This window comes from Mercurialis annua, linkage group LG6 (genome assembly GCF_937616625.2).
Source record: "Mercurialis annua linkage group LG6, ddMerAnnu1.2, whole genome shotgun sequence".
Taxonomy (NCBI): domain Eukaryota; kingdom Viridiplantae; phylum Streptophyta; class Magnoliopsida; order Malpighiales; family Euphorbiaceae; genus Mercurialis; species Mercurialis annua.
This window is the reverse complement of record NC_065575.1, coordinates 713,364-738,247: the sequence shown is the minus strand read 5'-3', so window position 1 is coordinate 738,247 and position 24,884 is coordinate 713,364. Positions and strand designations below refer to the sequence as shown.

The window sequence follows — 24,884 nt, the reverse complement described above, 5'->3', positions numbered from 1 at the left end:
AATTAGAATAATTAAATTGATTAGAATAAAATTGGGAATTGCAACGAAATAATAATAATCGAGACATTATTATAAAAATTATATAAAATTATAATTTTCCGTAATTTAAATTTATTTTATTATTAGGTAATAAAAATATAATTTTAATTTTTTATTAGCATTTTTAGTTTAACATTTTTATTTCGTGCAATGTAACCCAGGGTCGGTCAATGATAAACTTCTTCAAGTGCCCTTTAGAATTTGGACTTGAAAATAGAGACAAAATGAGCTATCAGCACACCGTAGCCTTAACGATTTGTAAATGTTGAGATCTAAGAATTGAATCAAACCTTACGTAAATTCTGTTTCTATTTTTCATTATTAAAAGCAAAACTAGCGTGCGTTTTGCTTCATGCCCAAGGCAATGATATATTTTTTATAAGCAAAAGAAATGAAAACATTATGATGCGAGAAAGCTGAATATATTATTTATCATTATTAGAAAAAGCTGAATATATTATTTATCATTATTAGAAAAACACAACACACAAAATTTAAATTTTTTACATCTGATATTTTTTTAATATAATCGGAAAGAGGAGTGTTAGTTAGGAAGAAATGAATGCACGATTTTAGTAGAATGTTATTCATTATTTATACCATTTAACTTTTTGATATATCTGAAATTAGTTCTTTTTTATACATATAATATAGCATAAAGGATAGATTTAATATTAACAATTTAGTAATACAAAATGTTAAATTTAAATTTAAAGTTTTATACAACAACATCACCCTCTTACAATTCAGTGCCATCACCTTGTAACCTTTAATAATGGCAACAAACTTTGCTGATCTAAAGAAGCATATAAATTGTTGTATTCCTTTGATATTTTCATATATATTCTTGTTGCAAAGGGCCGACTACTTTCGACACGAGACGAGATGGCATAAAATTAAGGATGTTGGATCGAGTTAAATACAAGTTCGGAGCATATATAAATGGATGACCCATTTATGGTACGGAAATAAAATAGATTAACAGGGTTAATCAATTCGTCTAATCCATGGAGGACACTTTTAAATTTGTTTAATTAATTATATTAAAGAGTTAATTTGTTAATATGATTTGAGTATATTTATAAAATAAATTTTTATTTTAAGAATTTAACATTTTTGATATTAAATTTAATAATATTTTGAATATTAAATTTGATAATATTTATATTATATACAAATTAATGTCATGTTAACTTGTTAAATAAACATATTGTGTTTTTATTTAGAGACTTGATGATGATGATTTAAACATGTGTAGTGTTGGATCACCTAGTATATGATATATTTAAATAAATATACAACACATTTATAACACGTTAACACGAATTATCGACCTTTTATTATGCTATATCCATTCTTACAAAATTAAGCTAAACAATTATAAAATATATTTTATTTTGCGATTCTCACATCAATAAACACACAACCCAAAAGAATTGAAACGTTTATGAAAGGAATTTAGAAAAGATTCCAACTAGACAAAAAAAAATCACGTTCATATGAATATTTGGTCCACATGAATTTCTTTGTTATTTCCTCTTCTATCGTGTAGTTACCTTGCTTTTAACGGTATACCTTACCTAGCTATTAATGTGGGTCAAACATGTTAAAGTGGGAAATCCCACATTGGTTTGTGTGTGTGAGTGGACATGTGTTTATATATTGGTTGGGCACCTCCACTTAATACCAATTGGTTTTAAGATGGAATCTAACATGGTGACTTTGTTGCTCGGCCCGTACACGCTACGCGTGAGGGGGAGTGTTAAAGTGGGAAATCCCACATTGGTTGTGTGTGTGAGTGAACATGTTTTATATATTGGTTGGGCACCTCTACTTAAAACCAATTGGTTTTAAGATGAAATCTAACATGGTATCAGAGCTTTTTCCATTCACACAATTTGAGTTTGGCCCGGCCCACGTGAGATTTACGTGAGGGGGGACTTTGTTGCTCGACCCGTACACGCTACGCGTGAGGGGGAGTGTTAAAGTGGGAAATCCTACATTGGTTGTATGTGTGAGTGGACATGTGTTTATATATTGGTTGGTCACTTCCACTTGATACCAATTGGTTTTAAGATGGAATCTAACAAAACATATTTTTCATTTGTGCAAATGAACCGAAGAAAATTATACTACTTTTTGAAGTTTGTTATTTTAGGATTGGAATTTTTTATTTTTTTTAAATCAATAATCCAACTTTGTAAAAATATATGAGTATTTGTATGTATTTCTTAATTACAATTGTATTAAAAAGGTAAGAATAGTCTCATATCTATTTAAATTATGATGTTGGATAAACAAATAAAATTAGATATTACTAAATACCGTCCCTATATTTCTAGGTACCATCATGCTTTTCAATTTTTAATTGTAATATAAAAATTCACATTTTATATTACAATTACATATGTAGAATAAAGTACTCGTTTAGTATTACAATTTAGTTGTTTGATGATTAAAGAATAAATAAATGTATTAATTTGATAAATAATATTATTATTTTAAAAAAATTAACTTAAATATTCGAATAGAAAATTTATAAAAATTGAGATACCATGCGTAAAGTTTTCAAAATAATTTAGTGATAAAATTCTTATGGCTTAATCTTTTAAACACACCCCATGTTTTTGATTTTTTTCTTTATATTTCAAATTATTAAAATTGTCAATTTTATATATTTTTTCAATTTTTCAGTTTCAAATTAAGAGTTATTAATAACTTATTTTTTTTCCAAGAGTTATTAATAACTTATGAAAGACATAAAAATAGAAAATTGAGAAGTATGAGAGTTATCATATCTTACACTAAACAAACACAAATTATAAAAATATTATCAACACGAATTCCATACTTTCATATGTCATTAGTTGTATCACACAATATGTGCCATGAGAATTACACTATATTATTTAAATCCCAATTAAGTTATTAAATGAAAAACCATCTTATTATATCAATAAATTCAAATTAGATTTATTTGCTATTATGTGGTTTTAAACGAACTATAAAACCATTAGCTAAAAAACAATTATGAATGAACTATCCATTAACTTAAAATTTGTATTTAATCAAATATGAAAAATGAATTTTAAAATAAGAATAGTAGCATTAGTTTTGCTAAATCATCTATAATTAATATATAATTTAAGGATCACATTCACTTCAATTTAAAAAGTCAAGTTCAACTAATTTATATTATTTTTTATAAAAAAATGATATAGATCAAAAGAATCTAATTTTTAATTAAATTAATTTATATTATTTATGTTGTGCGAAATAGTATGAATGTGTTGAATCTGACTTCTTAATTTTAAGTGAACTTGAGAGAGTTTTAGCCTATAATTTTAATATATGTAAATTTAAACAAATGAATTATTTCATATAACATGGTATAATTTTAGTCGTTACAAAAAACCATAGAATTTACTATAAAATACAATAAATCAAAATCTCATAAATACTTAAATTAAGAGAAAATTACTCTATTACTCCTCACGTTTTTCGTAATTCACAGTTTGATACCCATTGTTTGAAAATCAAACGATTTGGTATCTCAATTTTGATTTTGTAAACTATGAGATCTTCAATTAAATATAGGTACTAAATTGTTAACGAAATGAAATATAAGGTGTTAAATCGTTTGAAAATGAGGTATCAAATCGTTTATATAATTGAAACTGAAGTACCAAATCGTTTATATAACTGAAACTGAGGTATAAAATTGTTTGAAAATAAATTTTAAATTATTAATGGAACTAACAGAATGACTTTATAGTTTATAAAATTAATATCGGACTGTAAATTATAATAAATGTAAGGAATTTTAAAGTAATTTACTCTTAAATGAACGTGTATTGAACACACACATTATATCAAAATGTCAAACTCATCCCATGTGGCTACAATGAATAATTCCTTAACAAGAAATCCATGTTTACACTTGTGGAAAAGACTCCATCTTTAAGACAAAATTATCAAACATTTAGAACACTAATGACAAATGCAATAAATCTCGGGATTAATGAAATAAGCACCATATTTCAAACACAAAGCTCTCTCCGCCTTTTCTCTTGCGAATCAAAAGGATCCTAAATCCACAAACAAATCAAACATTTTTTATTCTAAATTCAAATTTTCTAAATTAATTAATTAATTTCTCCAAAAAAAACTTTTTTTTTCGTTTAATTAAAAATAAAAAGCGTTTGTAAAAGAAATAAAACTTACAAATTTAATAAATTTTAATAGAATATTGTTTTCCGCTTATACTTAAAAAAAAGTAATACTATCCAAATTATATAGTATTTGTATATACTACTATAAAAGAATTAAAACAAAAACTTTCATTGCAAACAAACCCAATCAAATTCTTATTTTCCACTCTCAGTTTCTGAAACAAACCCAGTTCACAGTTCAAAAATCAGTACCAGATCATTGCATTGCAGTTGGTTTGGTTCGAAAGGTACAAACTTTATAAACTTCTAGTGTTTTTCTCAGTTTTAATTGACCACCCACTTCCAAGTTAATGATCATTAAGTTCATCTCTGATCAGTTTTAGTTTTATTATGATGAATAATTAACTGGGTACTTCTTTGTTTTTGATTCAGGGAAATGAGAAGAAAAAATTGATCATTTTTACTGTTTATTGGAGTTAAAGATGGAGTTTTTTTCACCTTTTAGTTTCTGGTTTTGGGGTTGTTTAGCGGTTTTGGTGGTGAGTAGTGGAGAAGTGGTATCAGATTCTTCTAAGTATTTGATTGGACTAGGAAGCTCTGATATTACAGGACCTGCTGCTGATGTTAATATGATGGGATATGCTAATACTGAACAGATTGCTTCAGGTGTTCACTTTAGGTTGAGAGCTAGGACTTTTATTGTGGCTGAACCAAAGGGTAACAGGGTTGTTTTTGTCAATCTTGATGCTTGTATGGCTGCACAAATTGTGACCATTAAAGTTTTGGAGAGATTGAAAGCAAGGTAGAAATGTTTTATGTTATGTTCTAAATTTTCTGTTGTATAAAACTAGCCTAGGTAGCACGGACACGGACACGGGAAAACGGAACACTTGGACATTGAAACGGCGAAACGGTGTTATTTTAAGGTTTTCTATGTAAAAAATGAAGTTTCATGTCCGAAGTGTCAGGTGTCGGAAAGATTTCCGAAATGTTGCACATTGATTGAATGAAGTGTGCGTGCTGCCTAGTTAGCATTTGTTTGATTAACCAGGAATGCTTTGAATTGATACCCTGGTGGGGATCATAAGCTAAACAATCACAATATTTCTTTTGAAAAATGCTTTTATCTAGCAAATATGTTGGGAAATGGTGAAAGATTAGAAGATTGTTTTTTTATTTTATTAATTGTTAGTTAAAATGATATTTATGGAAATGAAATTTGCAGATATGGGGATCTTTATACTGAAAAGAATGTTGCTATCAGTGGTATTCACACTCATTCTGGTCCTGGAGGCTATTTACAGTATGTTACTTATATTGTTACTTCTCTTGGATTTGTTCGTCAGTCGTTTGATATTCTTGTGGATGGCATTGAGAGGAGCATAGTACAAGCTCATGAAAATCTCCGTCCGGGTTCAATTTTTGTGAATAACGGTAAGGCGAATAACAACCATTGGATCACCATGTCAATGTATAAAATGTTACCATAATTTCTGCCTTCGGATAACTTAGTTCGCTTCCACGTCTTTTAATTGCTGTTCTGGATTTTGTTTTCTTAATGAAAGCACGTAGTTTATGTACTAATGATTTTACCCTGAATTTCGTTATTTCCAATATTTGAGATCTATATTTCGTTTGTTTCAGTCTTGCAAGGAACTTATGTTCCTTGTTTATTTTCACACATATAAGAGTAACCTCTAGATTTGGGGTTGATATATTACTTTCTATACAAGGGGAATAATAGGCTTAAAATTGTATTCATCAGCAAACATTATGTTAGATTTTTCTAATTCTGATAGAAGGAACTTTGTTTCCTTACTTCATATGGAAATTTAGGACATCTTTCGAACTATGGATGTGATGTCAATGACGAGTTAAGTTACATCTGGATGATTTTTTTTTTTCGTCTAATTATTTTTAGGTTGTATTTCTTTGCCAATTTCTGTATTGATGATTGCTTTCAGTGCAATATAAAGAAAGAATTCCAATATTTATAGATTTTAGTGAATTCTAGATACAGTAAGATCTTGATATTATTTACTTTTACAACAAGGTTTTAATCTTTTATTACCTTTCCTATAGTGCCATGTACCTATATATGCTTCCCCATATTAAATTACCATCATTTCTTTTTTTTTTCTGTTCAGTTTATGTTTTCTTCTCCTCCTCTTTTTTTTTTGCTTAGCAGACAGGCTAGTCTTATAATGATTTTGTCTTTGCACTGACAGGTGAGCTATTAGATGCTGGTGTAAATCGCAGTCCTAGCTCATATCTTAATAACCCTGCAGAAGAACGCAACAAATACAAGTACGATGTTGATAAAGAAATGACACTTTTGAAGTTTGTTGATGATCAATGGGGTCCAATTGGTAGCTTCAATTGGTTTGCCACCCATGGTACTTCAATGAGTCGCACAAACTCTTTGATAAGTGGGGATAACAAGGGTGCTGCTGCCCGATTTATGGAGGACTCGTTCGAGAATAAGGGTACTGGTTTCTCATTTTCTGATGGAAGTGAAGTTGATGGGACCCGTAGACGAGTCTCAAATATAATTCCAAACTTGCGTGATAATCGTAAGTAATTTTACATTCATTAAATGTTAGGTTGAGGAGGGAGAAATTGAAGATTGTCCTATTTACTTTTTGTCATTTGTGTATACTATTTTCAGACCATGAGCTTCTAGAGCTTGCTGCGTCCTTCCAGTCTTCTCCTGGTAGACCAGCTACTAAGATTCTTAGTGCTGCAAGACGTGTCCGCAGTCTTCTTAGGCAGGCCGACAAACCTGCATTTGTATCTGCATTTTGCCAAAGCAACTGTGGCGATGTTAGCCCCAATGTGCTTGGTGCCTTCTGTACAGATACTGGGCTTCCTTGTGATTTTAATCACAGTACCTGCGGCGGGAAGAACGAGTTGTGCTATGGCCGAGGACCAGGGTATTTTTTCACCTCCTTCTGGTGTTTTTGATAGTGGAAGATGTCTATTACCTGTATTTCATGCTAATTTGTACGTTGAACTTAACCTGACAGTTATCCTGACGAGTTTGAAAGTACACGTATTATTGGGGAGAGGCAATTTAGAAAAGCTGTGGAGCTTTTTAACAAAGCATCTGAGCAACTAAATGGGAAGGTTGATTCTCGTCACACTTATCTAGACTTCTCTCAGCTTGAAGTAACACTTCCTAACAAAGGGGGAGGTTCTGAGTTCGTAAAAACGTGTCCTGCTGCAATGGGATTTGGATTTGCTGCAGGAACTACAGATGGACCTGGGGCTTTTGATTTTAAGCAAGGAGACGACAAGGTAATTATCTGTATGATCTTAATCCGCGTCGATTTATCATCTTTTTTTATCATGATATTGTTGATGAGAATGTTTTGTTATGTTTTTTTCTATAAATTACAGGGCAATGCCTTCTGGAGGCTGATTCGCAACTTCCTTAAAACACCAAATAAGGAACAAATTGATTGTCAGCATCCAAAGCCCATCTTACTTGACACCGGTGAAATGAAGCAACCATATGACTGGGCGGTAAGTTACATTCTTTATTACTGATGTAACAATGTTCTAGTCAGTAGATCGTTGTCACGAGACCTTAAACTTGACTACACTCTTCTCTCTCATTTCTTTGACTGTATTAAGCTTGAGATAAATAGCTTTAATTAGTGAAAATATCTTGGATGATAGTTTTACACCCACTTTTTAGTTTCATACTGTTTGCTCTAGAATTAGTAGTTTCTCCTAAAATAATTTATGTGTTCATCTTTACACAGCCTTCAATACTTCCAATCCAGATTCTCCGAGTAGGCCAGCTAGTCATTCTTAGTGTACCAGGAGGTATGAGCTTGCCTTTTCCTATTTTTCTCTATTTGTTTTGCAAGGCTAATTTCATCATTGGTAGATTTATTATTTGTCCATTTTAAGGAACTTGTATTGGAATTTGGCCAGGATAAATATTATTAGCATTTGGTTATCACATACAATAAGACAGACCAAGCAATGATTCTTTTGTTCAGTATGCTTCTATAAGTTAATAAAATTCTTTATTTTTTTTCCAAACAGAATTCACAACTATGGCGGGGAGGCGTCTTCGAGATGCTGTGAAGTCGGTGCTCACAAGCGGAAACAAACAATTTAATAACAATGTTCATGTTGTCATAGCAGGACTGACTAATACTTACTCACAGTACGTGACCACCATTGAAGAGTATGAAGTTCAGAGATATGAGGTGAGTAATTATTTAAGATAATGCATGCAAAATATGTAAGTTTATTTAAAACTTAAAAAATATATATTTCCATGGCATGGTGAACTATTTGAAATCCATGATTCAATATTTAGAAGATTGTTTTGGTTGCTGTAAGGCTACATGTTATATGGAAACGAAAACGCTGAAATGTGAAACGGAAAAAAAGACATTTTATTTAAAAAATAGATTATAAATATTAAGTTTTTGAGCTTTAGAAATGTTTTTAGAAATGGAAATGAAACGCCGGATTCGATAGTTTCGTGCAACATGGCTTGCAGGAAATTGTCTTTTCTCTGATTAATCGAACTCAAAAATATCATTTGCAGGGTGCCTCCACACTTTTTGGTCCGCATACACTTAGTGCATATATTCAGGAGTTCACGAAGTTAGCAAAGGCTCTTGTCGCTGGCCAACCTGTGGAGCCTGGTCCACAACCACCTGACCTCCTCGGTAAGCAAATAGGCTTACTTACACCAGTTGTCATGGATGCAACCCCTCCCGGTGCAAGTTTTGGGGATTGCACCACCGATGTTCCTCAGAACTCGACTTTCAAGAGAGGTGACACTGTGACGGTTGTTTTCTGGTCAGCTTGCCCCAGAAATGACCTCATGACCGAAGGTACATTCGCCCTTGTCGAGATTCTTGAGGGAAAGGATACATGGGTTCCAGCTTATGACGATGATGATTTTTGCCTCCGATTTAAGTGGTCGAGACCATCAAAACTAAGCACGCGCAGTCGGGCAACCATGGAATGGCGGATACCTCAGTCAGCTAGACCTGGTGTCTATAGAATAAGACATTTTGGTGCTGCAAAGAGCCTTCTGGGTTCGATTCGCCATTTCACGGGTTCATCTAGTGCATTTGTTGTAGTATGATGATGTTTATTATGCCAGTGTTTGTACATTTTTTCTGTTGTTGTACTGTATTTTGAACTACAAATTATCTAAATAGCAATTGGTTAGTGGCTAGCATGGTATTACATTTTCTTTTCTGAAGTATTTATAAACATGAAAGTGGGTGAAGCTTTAACACGCTTGCACCCATTGGGTCTATGTCTAATGGAAAGCGAGCTATAAACGAGTCGAGTTGAAATATTATTGAGCTGGATCGGAATTTTTTTAGAAGCTCAATATTAAAATTGATCTTGAAAAAAACTTTGGAATTGATAAAATAATTGAGAATTAAGTCCGATATGGATTTTATTATTTATATACAATATTTAAGATTAATTAATGGTATAAATGATATTATAATATAGGATTAATCCATTTTAAACTCTCTTTAATTTTATGTTTTTTGTTTGTTCGGTACTTAAACTTTTATTAAGTGTTATCTGATTCTTCAATTTCACATTTTTTATTTATCTGGTCTTTTAATTTTATGTTTTGTTTATCAGGTCTTTGAACATTCATTTGATCTTGTCTGATTCTTGAATTTTGATTTTTTACTTCCTCGACCCTTTTTAGAACTTTGACTAGATAAATATCTAAAATACTTTTAATTAAATTAATTTTAGTCAATTAAATTAAATTTATTATACTTTTGATAACAATAAGTATCTATAATTTAGACAATTTATATATTTAAAATAGTTTTATATGCATTTTATGAATCATTGTAAATAATTATTTAATTAAAAAAAACGCATTCCAAAACGACAACGTACTAAAGACCTCTCGTAACAAAAATTCCATGTAAACGACATTGTCGTTTTATTCTTCACTCCGTAAACCGCAAGCAGAACCAGCTCTCCCCATGAATTGAATAAATTTTGGCAGCTTCAGTAGTTCAGTGTATATTCGATTCAATTTTCTTCAATCCTTGTATATTTTCTGTTGTCATCAACACATTTCAAGTGAAATTATTGATTGATCTCGCAAGAATTAATCAAAAAATGTCTGTGCAAGAGTATCTAGACAAGCACATGCTCTCCAGAAAAATCGAAGACGCTGTTAATGCATCCGTCAGAGCCAAAACTCCCGATCCCGTTCTATTCATCGTAATATTCATTAATTTTGTTTTGAATTCAATTTTTGTTTATGTTTTTTGCCAAAACTTAATTAACTCAGATTAATGTTACAGTCGAATCACATGAGAAAAGCGGTTCCGTCAGTGATAACGAAGATAAACGCGAGACAGATACTGGATAGCAGAGGAATTCCGACTGTTGAAGTTGATTTGTTTACTAATAAAGGCATGTTTCGTGCTTCTGCTCCTAGCGGCGATATTACCGGCATGTATGTTCTTTTTGTTCAGCATTTTTTAATTTTCTTGAATTGCTGATTATCATTAATCTCTATGTTATTTTTTGTTTTGTTTTGTTTTACATGTTCTATAATATTAGCTTATATAGTACTGAATTACTGATATCAGGAAATAGAATTCACTAGGAATTTGTGCATTGTAGTAGAATCTGAATTTTAATCGAACGTCATGATTGATAGAGTTTTGTTATTCAGTTCTTTGAACTCGAAACCTAGCTTTCGGGAAGTATAACATGCTTGCAGAAGTCGCAAATGCTAGGATTGAATTCTTTTTTACTTCACACTATAAAAGATCTTTTAAACTTTGAAGAAGAATAGGAAAATGTATTTTGAAGGAAAATGAAGTCGTAAAATATCTGCGAGAATTTAAATTGATTGAGTTCTTGGACATTTAAAAGAGTTGTTTGGCAAAAAATGAAATGATTTTGCAAGAATCCAATTCAAATCAGTTATTAACTCATTTTGCAAAAGATTTATTCCAAACAAGGTCTAGTTAATCCAAGAAGAATTCATATGTATAATGACTTCTACTGGTTTTAAAAATAGGTATGAGGCTATTGAACTTCGTGATGGGGATAAAGGAACATATCTTGGTAATAGTGTGACAAGAGCTGTTAAGAATGTTAATGAGAAAATATCTGAAGCATTGATTGGTATGGATCCAACACTTCAGTCACAAATTGATCAGGCCATGATTGACTTGGACAAAACTGAGAAGAAGGTAACTTATTTTCTTTTCTTTTTAATTTTGCCTTGATATATTACTGTTATGATTATCATTTTGGAGTTGAAGAAACTGAAATGCTGCGATTAGAGTCTGACTGGATACTTGTCCCAATATCAGCTTTGATGATCCTTCGAAATTATTGGTAAACGAAGGGATAGATAAAACCCTGAGGAAATTGTTAAATAGGACGATACTTCTGTCAAAGATCAATTATTATGGTTCATACTTCTCGTAATCATCTTCTGATTCTAGTTTGTTCTCATAAGAATCTATTCCTTGCTGGTGCACACAATTTGTTTATCTGTTCAATTGATCATGAAGAGAAAACCAGCAGATTCGTTTGTTGCTTATTTTTTCAGATGAGATAGCTGTTTAGCTTGCCAAACCATAGTTAAACATTGATATATATGACGTCTGTCTGCATTTTAAGGAACACCTGCAGATCTTCATGATTACTTGTTCAATTGGTAATGTGGAATTTTCTGTTGGTGGTGTGTATACAAATTAAGGATTCAGTTTAGGTGCGCTCTAATTAATGGTGCCTATTGGATGCTTGCCTTATCTCGTCGTGATGGTATCTTAGGGATAAGTTCTCCAGAACAACTACGTAGATGTGGTTTGATGATGGCTTTTAGCATGTGGATATATCACTGGAAGGTTGCAGTTGTAGTTAACATGTACTTGCTTTCAGGAAATGATTGTATACCTGTTCTAGTTGTTTGAGAGTTGTATGGGGATTCCGTTACTTACTTTTAAGTCACCCGCAGGGTGAACTTGGAGCAAATGCTATATTAGCTGTGTCGATTGCTGCATGCAAAGCTGGGGCTGCTGAAAAGGAGGTATCCTTATATACATCACCTTGGATTTTTAATTGCTTAAAGCAGTTGTTATTGTACTGAAAAATTGTGCACTTCAAATTTTATGACTCAAATTTCAGGTTCCACTTTACAAACACATTGCTGATCTCTCTGGAAAAACTAACATGACTCTTCCTGTCCCTGCCTTCACCATTATAAGTGGTGGTAAACATGCAGGGAATCATCTTGCTTTTCAGGTATTCTTCTGTCATGAGTCTATGTTGAACATGCACTGATTTTTGTTTTTCAGCTAAAATTCACTTGATTTATATATTAAAACTAAGAAAATTCTGAATAATGTTCATGATGACTTGGAATTATTTTAAACAGGGAAGCTCATTTGAGATTTATAACTATTAGCGTCTAGACAGGAGAATAGAAAAATCAAGTATTTACATTCATAATTAAATTACCTTAGTTATTTCTTTGCATTTGTGGAAAGAATATTGTAACTCATAGTCAAAGCACTAATTTCATATGCATTAAGAGAAGATGTGTCTCAAGAATATAAATGCGCTTTTTTCCTGAAGGAACTTGAACATTATAGCATATTGAACAATAAATAATCTCACTGATGTAAATAGAAATTATATTTGGGTTTAGCACCAAAGACATTTAAAATAAAATAAAAGGTCTACAATAATTTTCAGCCCTCAATTCATGAACTAATTTTTCTTTTTCCCTGTCTAAGTTATTAACTTTTAATAGCTATTCCAGAATTCAGTTTCTCAGCCTTTCTTTGCTCCAATTTTTTATTAGATTATCCCCTTGAAATTGTAATTAAATGATTGCTTATCCATTTGCAAAAAAATAAAATTGAAGCATAATGGTTTCACTGGATGCATATTTTAGTATGCATTTTACTCTATAAGCATTTGATAGAGTTTTTGCTTTTGTTTTTCCCTGAGTATTTGAATTTGTAACTTTTCATCAACATTTCATGGTGAAAGTTAACACAAACAGTATATGCATGTTTGTTCTGCTGTTTTAAGTCTCTGATTTTGTGTTCTCATAAAAATAGATTACCATTGAGTAGAGTGGGTAGTTCAATCTAGTTACTTAGTGGAATGAATTGGGATAAATGCTGAGAAAAAAATAAAGTTTTTTGTCTTGAATCCAAATATAAATAAACCATAATTCTCAACTTTTATTGTCTACTCTTTTATTCCATGGAAGTTTAATGACTTCATGTTTTAGTTGCTCTCAAGATAAGTGAACTCTATTACTTAGTGGTGTTGATTTGATTGTCCTTTTCTTTTTTAGTTGCTTTACAGAGACATATAAGTCTATCATGAACTCTATCTTTGGGCAACTTTATTAAATTCAATTTCTTCATGTTGGTACTACATGCAGATGCAGTTAGATTTTTTAATATCTTAAAATTCAGTATCTAGTAATTACCTAATTTAGCGATATATAAAGAAAAATTTACTTTATATATTCTCAGGAAATTATGATTCTTCCAATTGGTGCCAGTAGATTTTCTGAGGCACTGCAGATGGGTTCTGAAACCTATCATCATCTGAAGGTAATCGTTTTTCCTTTTCTTACCTTTCAAAATATTAACTTTCGTCGACATTTTTCAGATTAGAGACTTGCCCTAGCTCTGTTTAAGGCTCACCTTTATGTGAATGGTTTGGATTTATCTCTATCGCTCATGCACATTTGTCTTGTTTTGTTTATTTGGTACACTAACCAACCTTGACCTTAGTAGTGGTCATATCAATGACTTAATAAGATAACAAGGATGGCTAGTACAATTTGAGATGTACCCTCTAAATAGAGTCAGCTATGAGCTTTGCAAGGTTGTATGTGTCTTGACGATTTTTTTTTATATGCATGGATGTTGTGTCATGTGAATAAAGGTGCAGTAGTTAACACCAGTTGTATTCTCATAAGAAAAGAAAAAGAAACAGTTGTGAGCTCATATAGCTGGTTGAAGTTTTTCCTTTCAGGGATAACTCTTTTTAGGATTTTGAGCCTAACAAAATTTATCTGGATATGGAATTTTATTGTGTTCAAAGGCAATTGTAAGTTTGAAGGATATTGTACTCTTTGTGGTTGAGAGTGCGTCTACATGGTTGTTTTGTGCACTTTTTGGTGAACTCTCTTGTTGATTAGAAGACACTAATATTTAATTTTTTTCCAATCATCCATTGATTTTAATTTGTGTCATCAAATAGAACAGGCTGTTATTACAGAAAAATACGGTGAGCAGGGTTGTAATGTTGGTGAAGATGGTGGTTTTGCTCCTAATATTTCAAGGTCAGCGTTACCTTTTTTCATGCTAGATGGTCCTACTTTCTGGTTTAGCATTCAAATATTTAGTTTCTCAAATGTCAAACATATGTTTAATGGAATATGAAACACGTTAAGCAAAAGCAAGTCATGTATAAACCACTATTGACAAAATAATTAAAAGCAAAAAAATTTTGTTTATGAATATTAAAAAATCTTTTGATTGTATCATTTTCTGTCCTCTGAAATTGAGTTACATCTCTAATTTTTTATTCTCCTTTTCCTTTTTGATCTTGTAATGTGTCCTATCCAATTGTTGCAGTATTCATGAAGGCTTGGATCTAGTTAAAGAGGCCATCAGCAGAACAGAGTATAATGACAAAATAAAAATAGCGATTGACGTTGCCGCTACTGCTTTTTGTATAGGTAATCAACATTCTCCATGAAGTAGTCTTATAAGAGACATGAATTCTGCTTCTTTTCACTTTAAACATTACTGCTCTGTTTATTGTATTCTGTATATGAGAGCTGCATGCTAACAACTCACGCCTTCCCTTATATTCCCAACTCTAAAAATAGGTACCAAGTATGATTTGGACTTCAAATCTCCAAATAAGTCGGGGCAAAATTTCAAGTCAGGAGAGGATATGATTGATATGTACAAAACTCTATGTACAGGTCCGTATACCATCCAGTATGACATTTTCTATAAATTCTTATTGGCTTATGTTTCGCAAATGATTAATGTTATCTCTTGTTTGGGATCTCAGAGTACCCAATAGTCTCAATCGAAGATCCATTTGACAAGGAGGACTGGGAACACATCAAATATTTTTCAAGCCTTGGACTATGCCAGGTTTGTTCTTTATATCTTTCGATTAGTTGCAGGCTCTCTTTATTTTTTGGACCTGCATAAGCATATGAACAAATGTAACTGAAATAATCTTTTGCAGGTAGTAGGAGATCGATTGTTGATGTCAAATCCAAAACGCATTGAGAGAGCAATAGTTGAGTCCACTTGTAATGCTCTTCTTCTCAAGGTATGCTGGTAATTTTGTGCGAAAATGTCATCTAATGCAAGAGGCCCTTTTTGTCCTTGATGTTGAGTTGCTTTGGCAAAATGCATCTTTCATTGTGGTGGCCAGTTAGGTTTACGTCTGCTAAACACCTCGATTTTGGCTTAAATCTGTTATTGATGGTCTTTAGTCTTTATTCTCCCCTAATAGAATAAAGCTTAAAATGGAATGAAATCTACCTGCTCTATCATTTAAGAGGACATATATTGCTCTTCTCATGTCCTATTTCATATGAGGGTTTCATGTCTTAAGAATTTTTATGATTATCCACTCTATAATTACAAATAAATTACTTGCGTTATATATATATTGTTGTATAATTTGTTCTGTGGCTTAAATTCAGATAAACCAGATTGGGACAGTAACAGAGGCTTTAGAAGTTGTGAAGCTAGCAAAAGACGCTCACTGGGGAGTAGTGGCATCTCACAGGAGTGGGGAAACAGATGATTCTTTCATAGCTGATTTATCTGTCGGCCTGGCCACTGGTCAGATCAAAGCAGGTGCTCCTTGCAGGGGAGAGCGACTAGCAAAATACAACCAGGTAATTTCACATAATGTTATTAAAAAATGTACATTTTCTTGGGCTTTCTACCATTTTCACTTCTCCATCTTTTGCTTCTATGTTGAACCTGAATATGTAGGATGTAGGGTGATTATGGTGCAAATTGGTAAAGTAAACCCTTTGTTTGTTCCTTTGGCTTTTTGACCATTGGCAATCTAAAACCTGGGGAGACTCATTTCTACTTATCATTGGTATTTGTCGCCATCGAAAATCTTGTTAGCAAATTTAACTGTTAAAGCTAAATGTAAACCAGAGATAGGACATGTTATGTTAATTCATGAAAAACTGCCATTCTGACTGAGAGGCTGTCTTGGAGAAGAAGGTAAATGTGAACCTAATGGGCTGAATTTTGTTGCAGTTGCTTCGAATCGAGGAAGAACTTGGTGATCAAGCAATATACACCGGAGAAGATTGGAGACTCACCTGAGATAGGCTTAAGGTTTTTTCCTGACAATTCTTTCGTACTGCTTGAGGCATCACAAGTAAATATTCAGTTACACTGAGTAAATCGATATTCCGATTCAACATTTTGAGGCTACCTTTTTGGCTTTGAGTGAATGCATGTGGCTCTTTTCAGAAAAACATGGCGAAGAATTTGTAGTTAAATGTGCAAGATCCGTTGAGAGGTAATTTTTGTCCAGTTTTAAATTGATGGCATAAATTTCATCATGGATTGATGTTCATATTGGATTGAACTTTCTCCAGTTTCTCGTAGATTTGTTGTATGGTAGTGCAAAAACCTGAATATTTTGGTAAATTGATCCAGTGTTGGTTGTATGGTTCCTCAGCTTTTAAGTTTCAGTATTTGGTTTTTATTTATTCAATTTAGTGGGAGGAAAAAAGAAAGAATAAAAACAAAAACAGCTAAATCATATTCAGAGTAGTAAATGTTGCAACTATAAGATTTTACCCCACATCAAGTCTTATTTGGCAAAACAATCCCTTCATGGCCAATTATGCTAGTATTAGCTATAGCCCCGTGCGTTGCATGATTTTTATTAAAAATATACTTTTGTCATAATGTATGACGTATATGAAAAGCACGTGATGATTTGGTATTTCACCAAATCCATTGGTCAGCATCATCAATTAATACAAAAGAAAAAGATGAACAACAAGAGTATATCATGGTAATACAAAAGGTATCTGCAATTCATAACAGGCAAAGTATTTCAACCTCTATATGTGTTGATTATTTTGTTTGGTTATCGCCACCTATCAGATTTTATAAAGTCAATTTTGATGGTGCTATAAATTTGAATTCTTAGAAGGCATTGGCTTTGTACTTCGTGAGATATTATAGGTAAATTCATCTTGGCTAGGGCTCGGCGTTTTTCTAGTGTAGTGAAGTCTTTTGTGATAGAAGCACTGGGATTACGGACACCAATGAAAGAATTGCTACATACATATTATAATCATTTAAGTTTTAAAGGTGATTGTCAGATTTTCATTAATGCAATTAGTCCCTCATCCTTAGCTTGATTTCTCCATTTTCAGAGGTTAGGTTTCAGTTTGTATGCCGTGAGTGTAATAGAATGGCCCATTTGGTGACTCAACGAGTTTTTTTTGTGATTGTTTCTATAGTAATCATCATTTATTTTTGGACCGGTTCACTGAGTTTTTTTTGAGGTGTTTCATATTTTATATTTTGACACTTCTATGATGCAGATTTTGCCTTTGAGAAAATAAAAATAAAAAGGGTTAATTCCATAAAAAATCACAAACTTTATATGAAATTTTATTTTAATCACGACTTTTAAAAATTGCAATATAAAAACATGACCTTTCATTTTTTTTCAAATCTATCACCGATTATTTTCCGGTGTATTTTTACCTTTCATTTTTTTTTTCAAATCAGCCGAATTTCGGTTGCCACGTCAGCAAATATACACTGGAAATTAATTTGATGATAGATTTGAAAAAAATAAAAGTTCATGGTTTTATATGGCAACTTTTAAAAATCGTGATTAAAATGAAACTTCATCTAAATGTCATAATTTTTTATAGAATTATCCCAAATAAAAATAAAGGGGTCAAATGCAATGCCAATAATAGTTCATCAAAACCTAAAAACTCAACTACGAAAATACTACAAGTTATGTAACCATTGCCAACACTTGAATACCTTTTTCATAACGTAAACAAATATAAGAAAAAGCAAACAAACCTTACATAACAATAACTCTTCTCCGAATTAAACTCCTAAATTCAATCTTCCAATTCTTCATCTAACCTCATATCCCATCAAAATCTTGTCATAAAGATCAAAACATTTTTTATTCATCCTGTTTTTCTTTTATCATTTCTACCTTCACAACACCATGTGATCCGCCGCTAAAATCCGTCGCTAAATCGCAGTTTTCTAATAGTGAAGCTTCTTTACCCGTTTGTTGATCAGATCCAAAAAAAATATATATAATGAGTCGGTTTTTCACGGTCGGGTTAATTACAGCATGGTATTCATCAAACATTGGTGTAATATTATTAAACAAGTATTTACTAAGCAATTATGGATTCAGATACCCAATATTTCTGACATTATGTCACATGATGGCATGTTCGTTATTTGGTTATATTTCTATTTGTTGGTTAAAGATTGTTCCCTTACAAACTATAAAGTCTAAAGTTCAGCTTCTGAAAATTTCTGGTCTTGGGATTATTTTTTGTTTGTCGGTTGTTACTGGTAATGTTTCTCTGAAGTATCTGCCGGTGTCGTTTAATCAAGCTATTGGGGCTACTACTCCGTTTTTTACTGCCGTTTTTGCTTATTTTATTACTTTCAAGAAGGAAGGTTGGCTCACTTATCTCACTCTTGTTCCTGTTGTCACTGGTGTTGTCATTGCTAGTGGGGTAAGCACATTTTTTCTTCGTTTTCCGAAACTTTATATTTATAACCTATTCTCGTAAAAATATGGTTTCGTATGTTTTAGTGGTTTCCGCTTCCATTTTTAGTGTTTTTCGTTAGGGGTGTGCAGTATTCGGGTATAAACGGATTAATCAATGGAATCAAAGTATAATTGTAGTTTGGTTCAAGTTTCACTTAATTTAGTTCGATTATGGTTAAAGAGTCTGAAAATTTTAGTTAATTCAGTTTGGTTCGGTTTTCCGAATTAACTGAACTATTGAATTGAACAAATTTTATATATATAATGTTCTTTTTGTAATTTTTCAGAAGTGTAAGTTATACTTCTAATTTTCTGTAGGTTTTAAACATGAGCTTTTCTCTCTAAATTTTTATTAATGATCAAATGACACCAATTTTTTTTTAGTAATTAATGTTAATGAAATTTGGTTATTCGATTAACTGAAATAACCTACCAAACCAAAAAAAAAAAATTGGTTCTGTTCCAATTTGTTTTTTACACATTTTTTCCAGTTCAATTACAATTTGGCTATTCGATTAACCGAAATAACATATACCGAAACAAACATAGTTGAACTGTATGCAAGTGTGTATTAATTAATTGCTACAAGTGGTAAATGTTGATCTTAGTTACTGATTTGAAATATGTTTTTTGTGTTGTTGTTTTTGAACCTTATTACATGATGAAAGGGAGAACCAAGTTTTCATCTGTTTGGATTCATAATGTGTATTGGTGCAACAGCGGCTCGTGCACTCAAATCAGTGCTTCAAGGAATTTTGCTATCCTCCGAAGGGTATTGTCTGTCTACAATGACATTTTTCGGTTTAAATTTTTGTACGGTTGCTAAAACTATAGACTTTTTAGACTTCGATTACTATCATTTCATTTGTTATATTTTGGTAATTCAACTTCCGTTTTCACAAAATATGACATTACTATCACAATTCCGGTCAATAATTGCTCATATGGCAACGCAAGTCATGCAAATAATAATTTGTCGGAATTCACCAAGTAATCTCCTACTAAGAAAATGAAAGTTGAGTTATCAAAAATATAAAAAATGAAATGATGGTAACTGGAGTGTAAAAAATCTATAGTTCAGTAACCGCGACTATTTTTAACCTCGTTTTGTTATGAATATTATGGTATTTATGATCAATGATTGCAAAGTTTTGTGGTAATTTATCAGGGAGAAACTTCACTCAATGAACCTATTAATGTACATGGCTCCTGTTGCAGTTGCATTTCTTCTTCCTATAGTGATAATTACAGAAAGAGATGTGATTGGGATCACAATTGCACTTGCTAGAGATGATAAGAAATTCATCTTATATCTTACCTTTAATTCTGCTCTTGCTTATTTTGTTAATTTGGCTAATTTCTTGGTCACCAAACACACCAGCGCCTTGACACTTCAGGTACGCCTCTCTGTTCCGATCATTTCCATTTTCCGAATTGTTTGATGTTGGTTTACTATGTTTCACGTAACAACTTGTTGAACTCTATGTTTTGGTGTTTTGTTTCTGAAAACGAAAACGATTTTGAAACTCGTGAATCTTATTTTTATAACATATTATTGTAAAAAAATAGTGTTTCAGCATTTTCGTGCAACGAAGTTGTTCTATCATCCAAGTGCATAACTGTGTGTCTAGTTTGCAGTTCCACATACACTTCATTCAATCAATGCTTCTAGTTCGGCAACATGTCTGAAACTTAGCGTTTTGGATACAAAAATTCATGTTAACATAGAAAAATTTAAAATAACACCGTTGTGCCATACCTAACTGTGTGTTTCATGAAAAATAATTGTTTGGTGTTATCAGGTTTTGGGAAATGCAAAAGGCGCAGTTGCAGTGGTTATCTCTATTCTGTTATTCAGAAATCCGGTATCAATTACCGGAATGTTCGGATACTCGATAACCGTTATGGGAGTCATTCTCTACAGTGAAGCCAAAAAAAGGAGCAAATGAGGATTAACAGTAAACAGATGTGCAATCCATTTTCCCTTTCATCTCTCCATCTGTCAAACTTTTCAGCTCGTCAAGGAATTGGAAGCAAGTTCAATTTTGCACTCAGTTGAAGACTTATAGAAACCTATAGTTTTTGTATTTTTCCCCTTAAATTATCAATCACAATTTTGATTCAGATTTATTCAAGAGGAATAGTTCTTTATTGATAGAAAATTCAAAGATGATTAGATCTTTTACATCAATCTGTCTTGTTCGTCTTGGTGATCAAAACAAATCAACTGACTCATAATTAGGAAAGTGCAAGGACCTAATCAGACCGTAAGCCAAACCAAATCAAAATTGTAACTAGATAACCATGGTAATAAGAATAATTATACAAAGCAACAGTTGCACCACGTCATTCGTGCAACAAACCAATGAGTTGGTCGTCTTCATTTTGGAAATTTAACAAATTTGAGTTGGTCGGTTACAGCCAATTCCAAACAGAACAGATGCAAACTAGAAAAAACAGTCTTGCCAGTAATCACTTCACAATCAGTAGCAAAATGTCAGGCAAAAAGGAACTTACAAGAATTCTACAAACTACCAGATAATAAGGCTTCTACATGTAAACCATTCATGAAAAAAGACGCTCGACAGGCATTCTAACAGAGTAGAATCTGAAAATTTAATTAATAGAACATAAACTTAACACTCTACTAATGATTAGTGACATTTATACTTGGGGCTTAGTTTCATCCTCATCCTCTTCTATCTTTGGAGCCAAGTAGAATCTCATATAACCCATTTCAGCAATCTTGTACTCGACCACAACAGGAAGTTCAGAAGACAAGCTGATGGTGACAGTGTTTGACAATGGAGTTGCCTTGGTGAAAGAGTTCATGTACCTCAACGCAAATGTCAATGACACCGGTTCATTCATCTCAACGATGGTTGCTTCTTCCGGCTGAAAAATGTAAAATCGTGTCAGAGTATATCAGCAAAAGCTATCTTATGATATTTGATATTTGATACATTGTGTTTGAGTAAAACTTATCAGTTAAAAAACATTTGATATTGGACTAGTACACTCTGGTTGTTCAGAGACAGACAATTAATAATAGAAGAAAGGGTCATTCCAGCCAACAAATTTATAAGTCAGGGTCAATTAACTCACACTTCACCATTATAATCAATAAGGGACAAGTTTAGGTCAATTAACTCCCAAATTGGGTCATCACAGCCCGTTAACAAGTTCATTCTGTACAATTTGGGGGTTAATTAACCTAACCTTAGAGAGTAATGTCCCTAATAGATTAAAATTGGTAACTATGAGTTAATTGACCCAATGCATGAGTTTAGAGACCGCAATGACCTTTGATCATTAATAACAAGATAAAAAGAGAAATACCTTGTCTACAGTAGTATTCTGCCTGACAACAATATTTGCAGTACCAATGTCACCTCTTGTGGAGAACTTTACTCCTTCCTTTGTTACCGAGATAACAACTGCGTGCACGTTTCAACACAAATATGTTATAATTTATAATAAAAAATCAATGAAGAATGAAACATGCAGAGAACTAATGCATCTCATTAGCAACAAAATTCAATGTACCTGTATCACCAATGCTTGCAAGATCTTTACAAATTTTTGCAAATTCAGCTGATGGCATCCTGACTATAGCATGATATTCTGCCTCAGGAATTCCCAAGTGTTCACTATCTATGTCCATAAGCTTCATCTCAAAATCCGAAATCTTGTCTTGTGCTTTAATAAGTGACAACAAGGGTAAGCAAACAGCAGAAGATCAGTTGCTAGAATCGCACATAAAATGATTATTAAGTCAAGATTGCCACTGGTTTGAAAGGCAACAATATGTCCAAGCTGGAGAGTAAGAAATGAATACATCGCCACACAAGTAATTTATTTAGCAGTAAAAATTTAACATTCTAACTTTAAAAGCAAGAAATCCATAGCATCTCAGGATCAGAAAAGCTAAACCCCTCTTATAACAAAAATCAATGCAAAAGTTACTCAATCAATCACAAGTTCAGATTATCTAGTACTAGAATTCAACATTGCTTTGAAATCAAATTTCCTCAAACCAAAATCTTCAAAAATCTAGTGCGTCCTTCACGCTGCTACTAAAAACAGCATGAATGTTTCAGCAACTTCATAGAATGCTTAGATTCAAGCAATTGTTTTACTTAAATAACAAGCTTTCTTGGAAAAAAAAAATCAAATCAGTTGAACTTGCATCTAAATTATTCCAAAACACACTAGTTTTTGCTTTATCATTAACATTACATAGTCCAAGTCTGAAAATAATAAATCCATCTTGATACTAGCAATAACTGTTATCCCAACAAACAAACAAAATCCAACATAGTCTTCAATAGCTAGAAAAGCAAACACCCAAAACAACTAAATCAAGTTACAAATTCTAATTAACAAATGAACTGCCTCATATAACCTCCTAATTCCAAAGTTTTACAGATATAAGCAAATGAAATCTTAAACTTAGTAAATCCTAAACAAATTAACAATAAAAATAACTAATTCAACATGTAACTAACTAAATCAAAACACCGACACTGTGACACACAAAATTGCTTCAATACACTCAAGTTTAACAGCTAATATATTAACCAAAAATATTTCATTTCTGCTTAATTTTTCATTTATTTACTTCACAGACAGAAACATATGCATAAACACGATATATTAACAAAAACAACATAATAGTTTTAGCAACAAATAAAAATGAAGGGCAAAAGAGACATACTGGGACTTTCAAACATGAAAGTGACAGTGTCACTGCCATCGTCAGCTTTGATAGTGATGATGTCATCATTACCAGAACACCTCAACATTTTAGACATATTGTTGAGATTCATTCCCATGGAAAGATTCCTGTCACATCGATAATGCTCAAACCCCTCCGATCTAAGCAACAGAGCCACCAGCGCCACGTGGCTCGAATCCATGGCTTGCAGAGAGAATCCAGTCGACGAACAATCGAAGTTGGCATCGTTCACTAGGTCTTTAATCGAATCCAACACCTTCTTCAGGAGTGACCCCTGCACCAACCTCAGCTCCAACATTTTGCGGAAAAACTGTCCAAAATTAGGGTTACGGTTTTGTTAGGAATGGAGGAAATTAAAGTTGTGAAAGATCGCGTGGGTGAGTTGAGAATAGCGTGAGGAGTGGAATTTATTACAGTTAGGGTTTTTAAACAAGGCGAGAGATAAAATTAGGGATTTTGGCGGGATTTTGGCGGAAATGGAGAGTTTAGTTCCCGCCACGAAAATGTGAAAATGGAACAAAAAGAAAAGGAGGGAAGGAGAGAATTTGGGCTGAGTTAAACTGATCAAATGGGCCTAAATGTGGAGAGCCCACTTATTATTTTTTCAGAAAAATATTGAGAAAATCACATGTTATACGCCTTTTTTTTTTAGGCTAATAATCACCGACGGTCCTCGACTTTTACCCCAAATTTCCCTAAACCCCCTATACTTTCAAAAGCTTCTCTAAACCCCCCAATTTTTATGGCGGCGCTCATTCATGGTCCTTATGGACGAAAATACCCCTCAGCGCCGTCATTTTTTGGCGGCTGTCATTTTAAAAAAAAAATTGGCGGCGCCATGTCAGCTGACACGTCACCAAAATACCCTAAAAAATTGGAAAACCCAAAATACCCTCAAAATAATATTTGAAAAAAAATCTAACCAAACATAAACCATCTATTCGAACCCAAACCACCACCCGACCTAACCCACCCGACCCAAACTAACCCGTCCCCTCTGGTCGTCTTCTCAGGTGAGAAGACGACCGGATCTGGTCGTCTTCTCCGGTCGTCTTCTCAGGTGAGAAGACGACCGGCTGGGT

General features: G+C 32.6%; 4 protein-coding genes across 5 annotated transcripts; 3 read left to right on the top strand and 1 right to left on the bottom strand.

Moving 5' to 3' along the window:
- Positions 1 to 4,380: 4,380 nt before the first annotated feature.
- LOC126687175 (neutral ceramidase 1-like) lies at positions 4,381 to 9,423 on the top strand. 2 transcript variants are annotated; one of them, XM_050381609.2, is made up of 10 exons: positions 4,381 to 4,498; positions 4,644 to 5,013; positions 5,437 to 5,645; positions 6,440 to 6,784; positions 6,880 to 7,144; positions 7,238 to 7,508; positions 7,611 to 7,736; positions 7,979 to 8,042; positions 8,268 to 8,434; positions 8,782 to 9,423. In XM_050381609.2, the coding sequence occupies exons 2-10, from the start codon at positions 4,694 to 4,696 to the stop codon at positions 9,328 to 9,330; spliced, it is 2,316 nt and encodes a 771-aa protein (XP_050237566.1). In that variant the 5' UTR covers positions 4,381 to 4,498; positions 4,644 to 4,693; the 3' UTR covers positions 9,331 to 9,423. The 2 variants fall into 2 exon arrangements, with proteins under 2 accessions (XP_050237566.1, XP_050237565.1); XM_050381608.1 differs by having other exon boundaries at positions 7,238 to 7,736.
- An 810-nt stretch (positions 9,424 to 10,233) lies between these two features.
- LOC126653425 (cytosolic enolase 3) lies at positions 10,234 to 16,956 on the top strand. Its single transcript, XM_050347320.2, has 13 exons — positions 10,234 to 10,454; positions 10,538 to 10,692; positions 11,266 to 11,440; positions 12,214 to 12,285; positions 12,384 to 12,500; positions 13,751 to 13,831; positions 14,492 to 14,568; positions 14,864 to 14,967; positions 15,121 to 15,219; positions 15,312 to 15,397; positions 15,495 to 15,581; positions 15,961 to 16,158; positions 16,538 to 16,956. Exons 1-13 carry the CDS (start codon positions 10,350 to 10,352, stop codon positions 16,604 to 16,606), a joined length of 1,425 nt encoding a protein of 474 aa, XP_050203277.1. The 5' UTR covers positions 10,234 to 10,349; the 3' UTR covers positions 16,607 to 16,956.
- A 1,313-nt stretch (positions 16,957 to 18,269) lies between these two features.
- On the top strand, positions 18,270 to 21,255 carry LOC126653529 (probable sugar phosphate/phosphate translocator At3g11320). The gene is made up of 4 exons (XM_050347432.2): positions 18,270 to 19,029; positions 19,733 to 19,836; positions 20,233 to 20,461; positions 20,867 to 21,255. The coding sequence occupies exons 1-4, from the start codon at positions 18,598 to 18,600 to the stop codon at positions 21,011 to 21,013; spliced, it is 912 nt and encodes a 303-aa protein (XP_050203389.1). The 5' UTR covers positions 18,270 to 18,597; the 3' UTR covers positions 21,014 to 21,255.
- Positions 21,256 to 21,512: 257 nt separating this feature from the next.
- Positions 21,513 to 24,292, bottom strand: LOC126653530 (proliferating cell nuclear antigen). Its single transcript, XM_050347433.2, has 4 exons — positions 23,782 to 24,292; positions 22,611 to 22,763; positions 22,404 to 22,501; positions 21,513 to 21,959 (listed from the first exon to the last, which is right to left on the bottom strand). The coding sequence occupies exons 1-4, from the start codon at positions 24,098 to 24,100 to the stop codon at positions 21,729 to 21,731; spliced, it is 801 nt and encodes a 266-aa protein (XP_050203390.1). The 5' UTR covers positions 24,101 to 24,292; the 3' UTR covers positions 21,513 to 21,728.
- Positions 24,293 to 24,884: the final 592 nt, after the last annotated feature.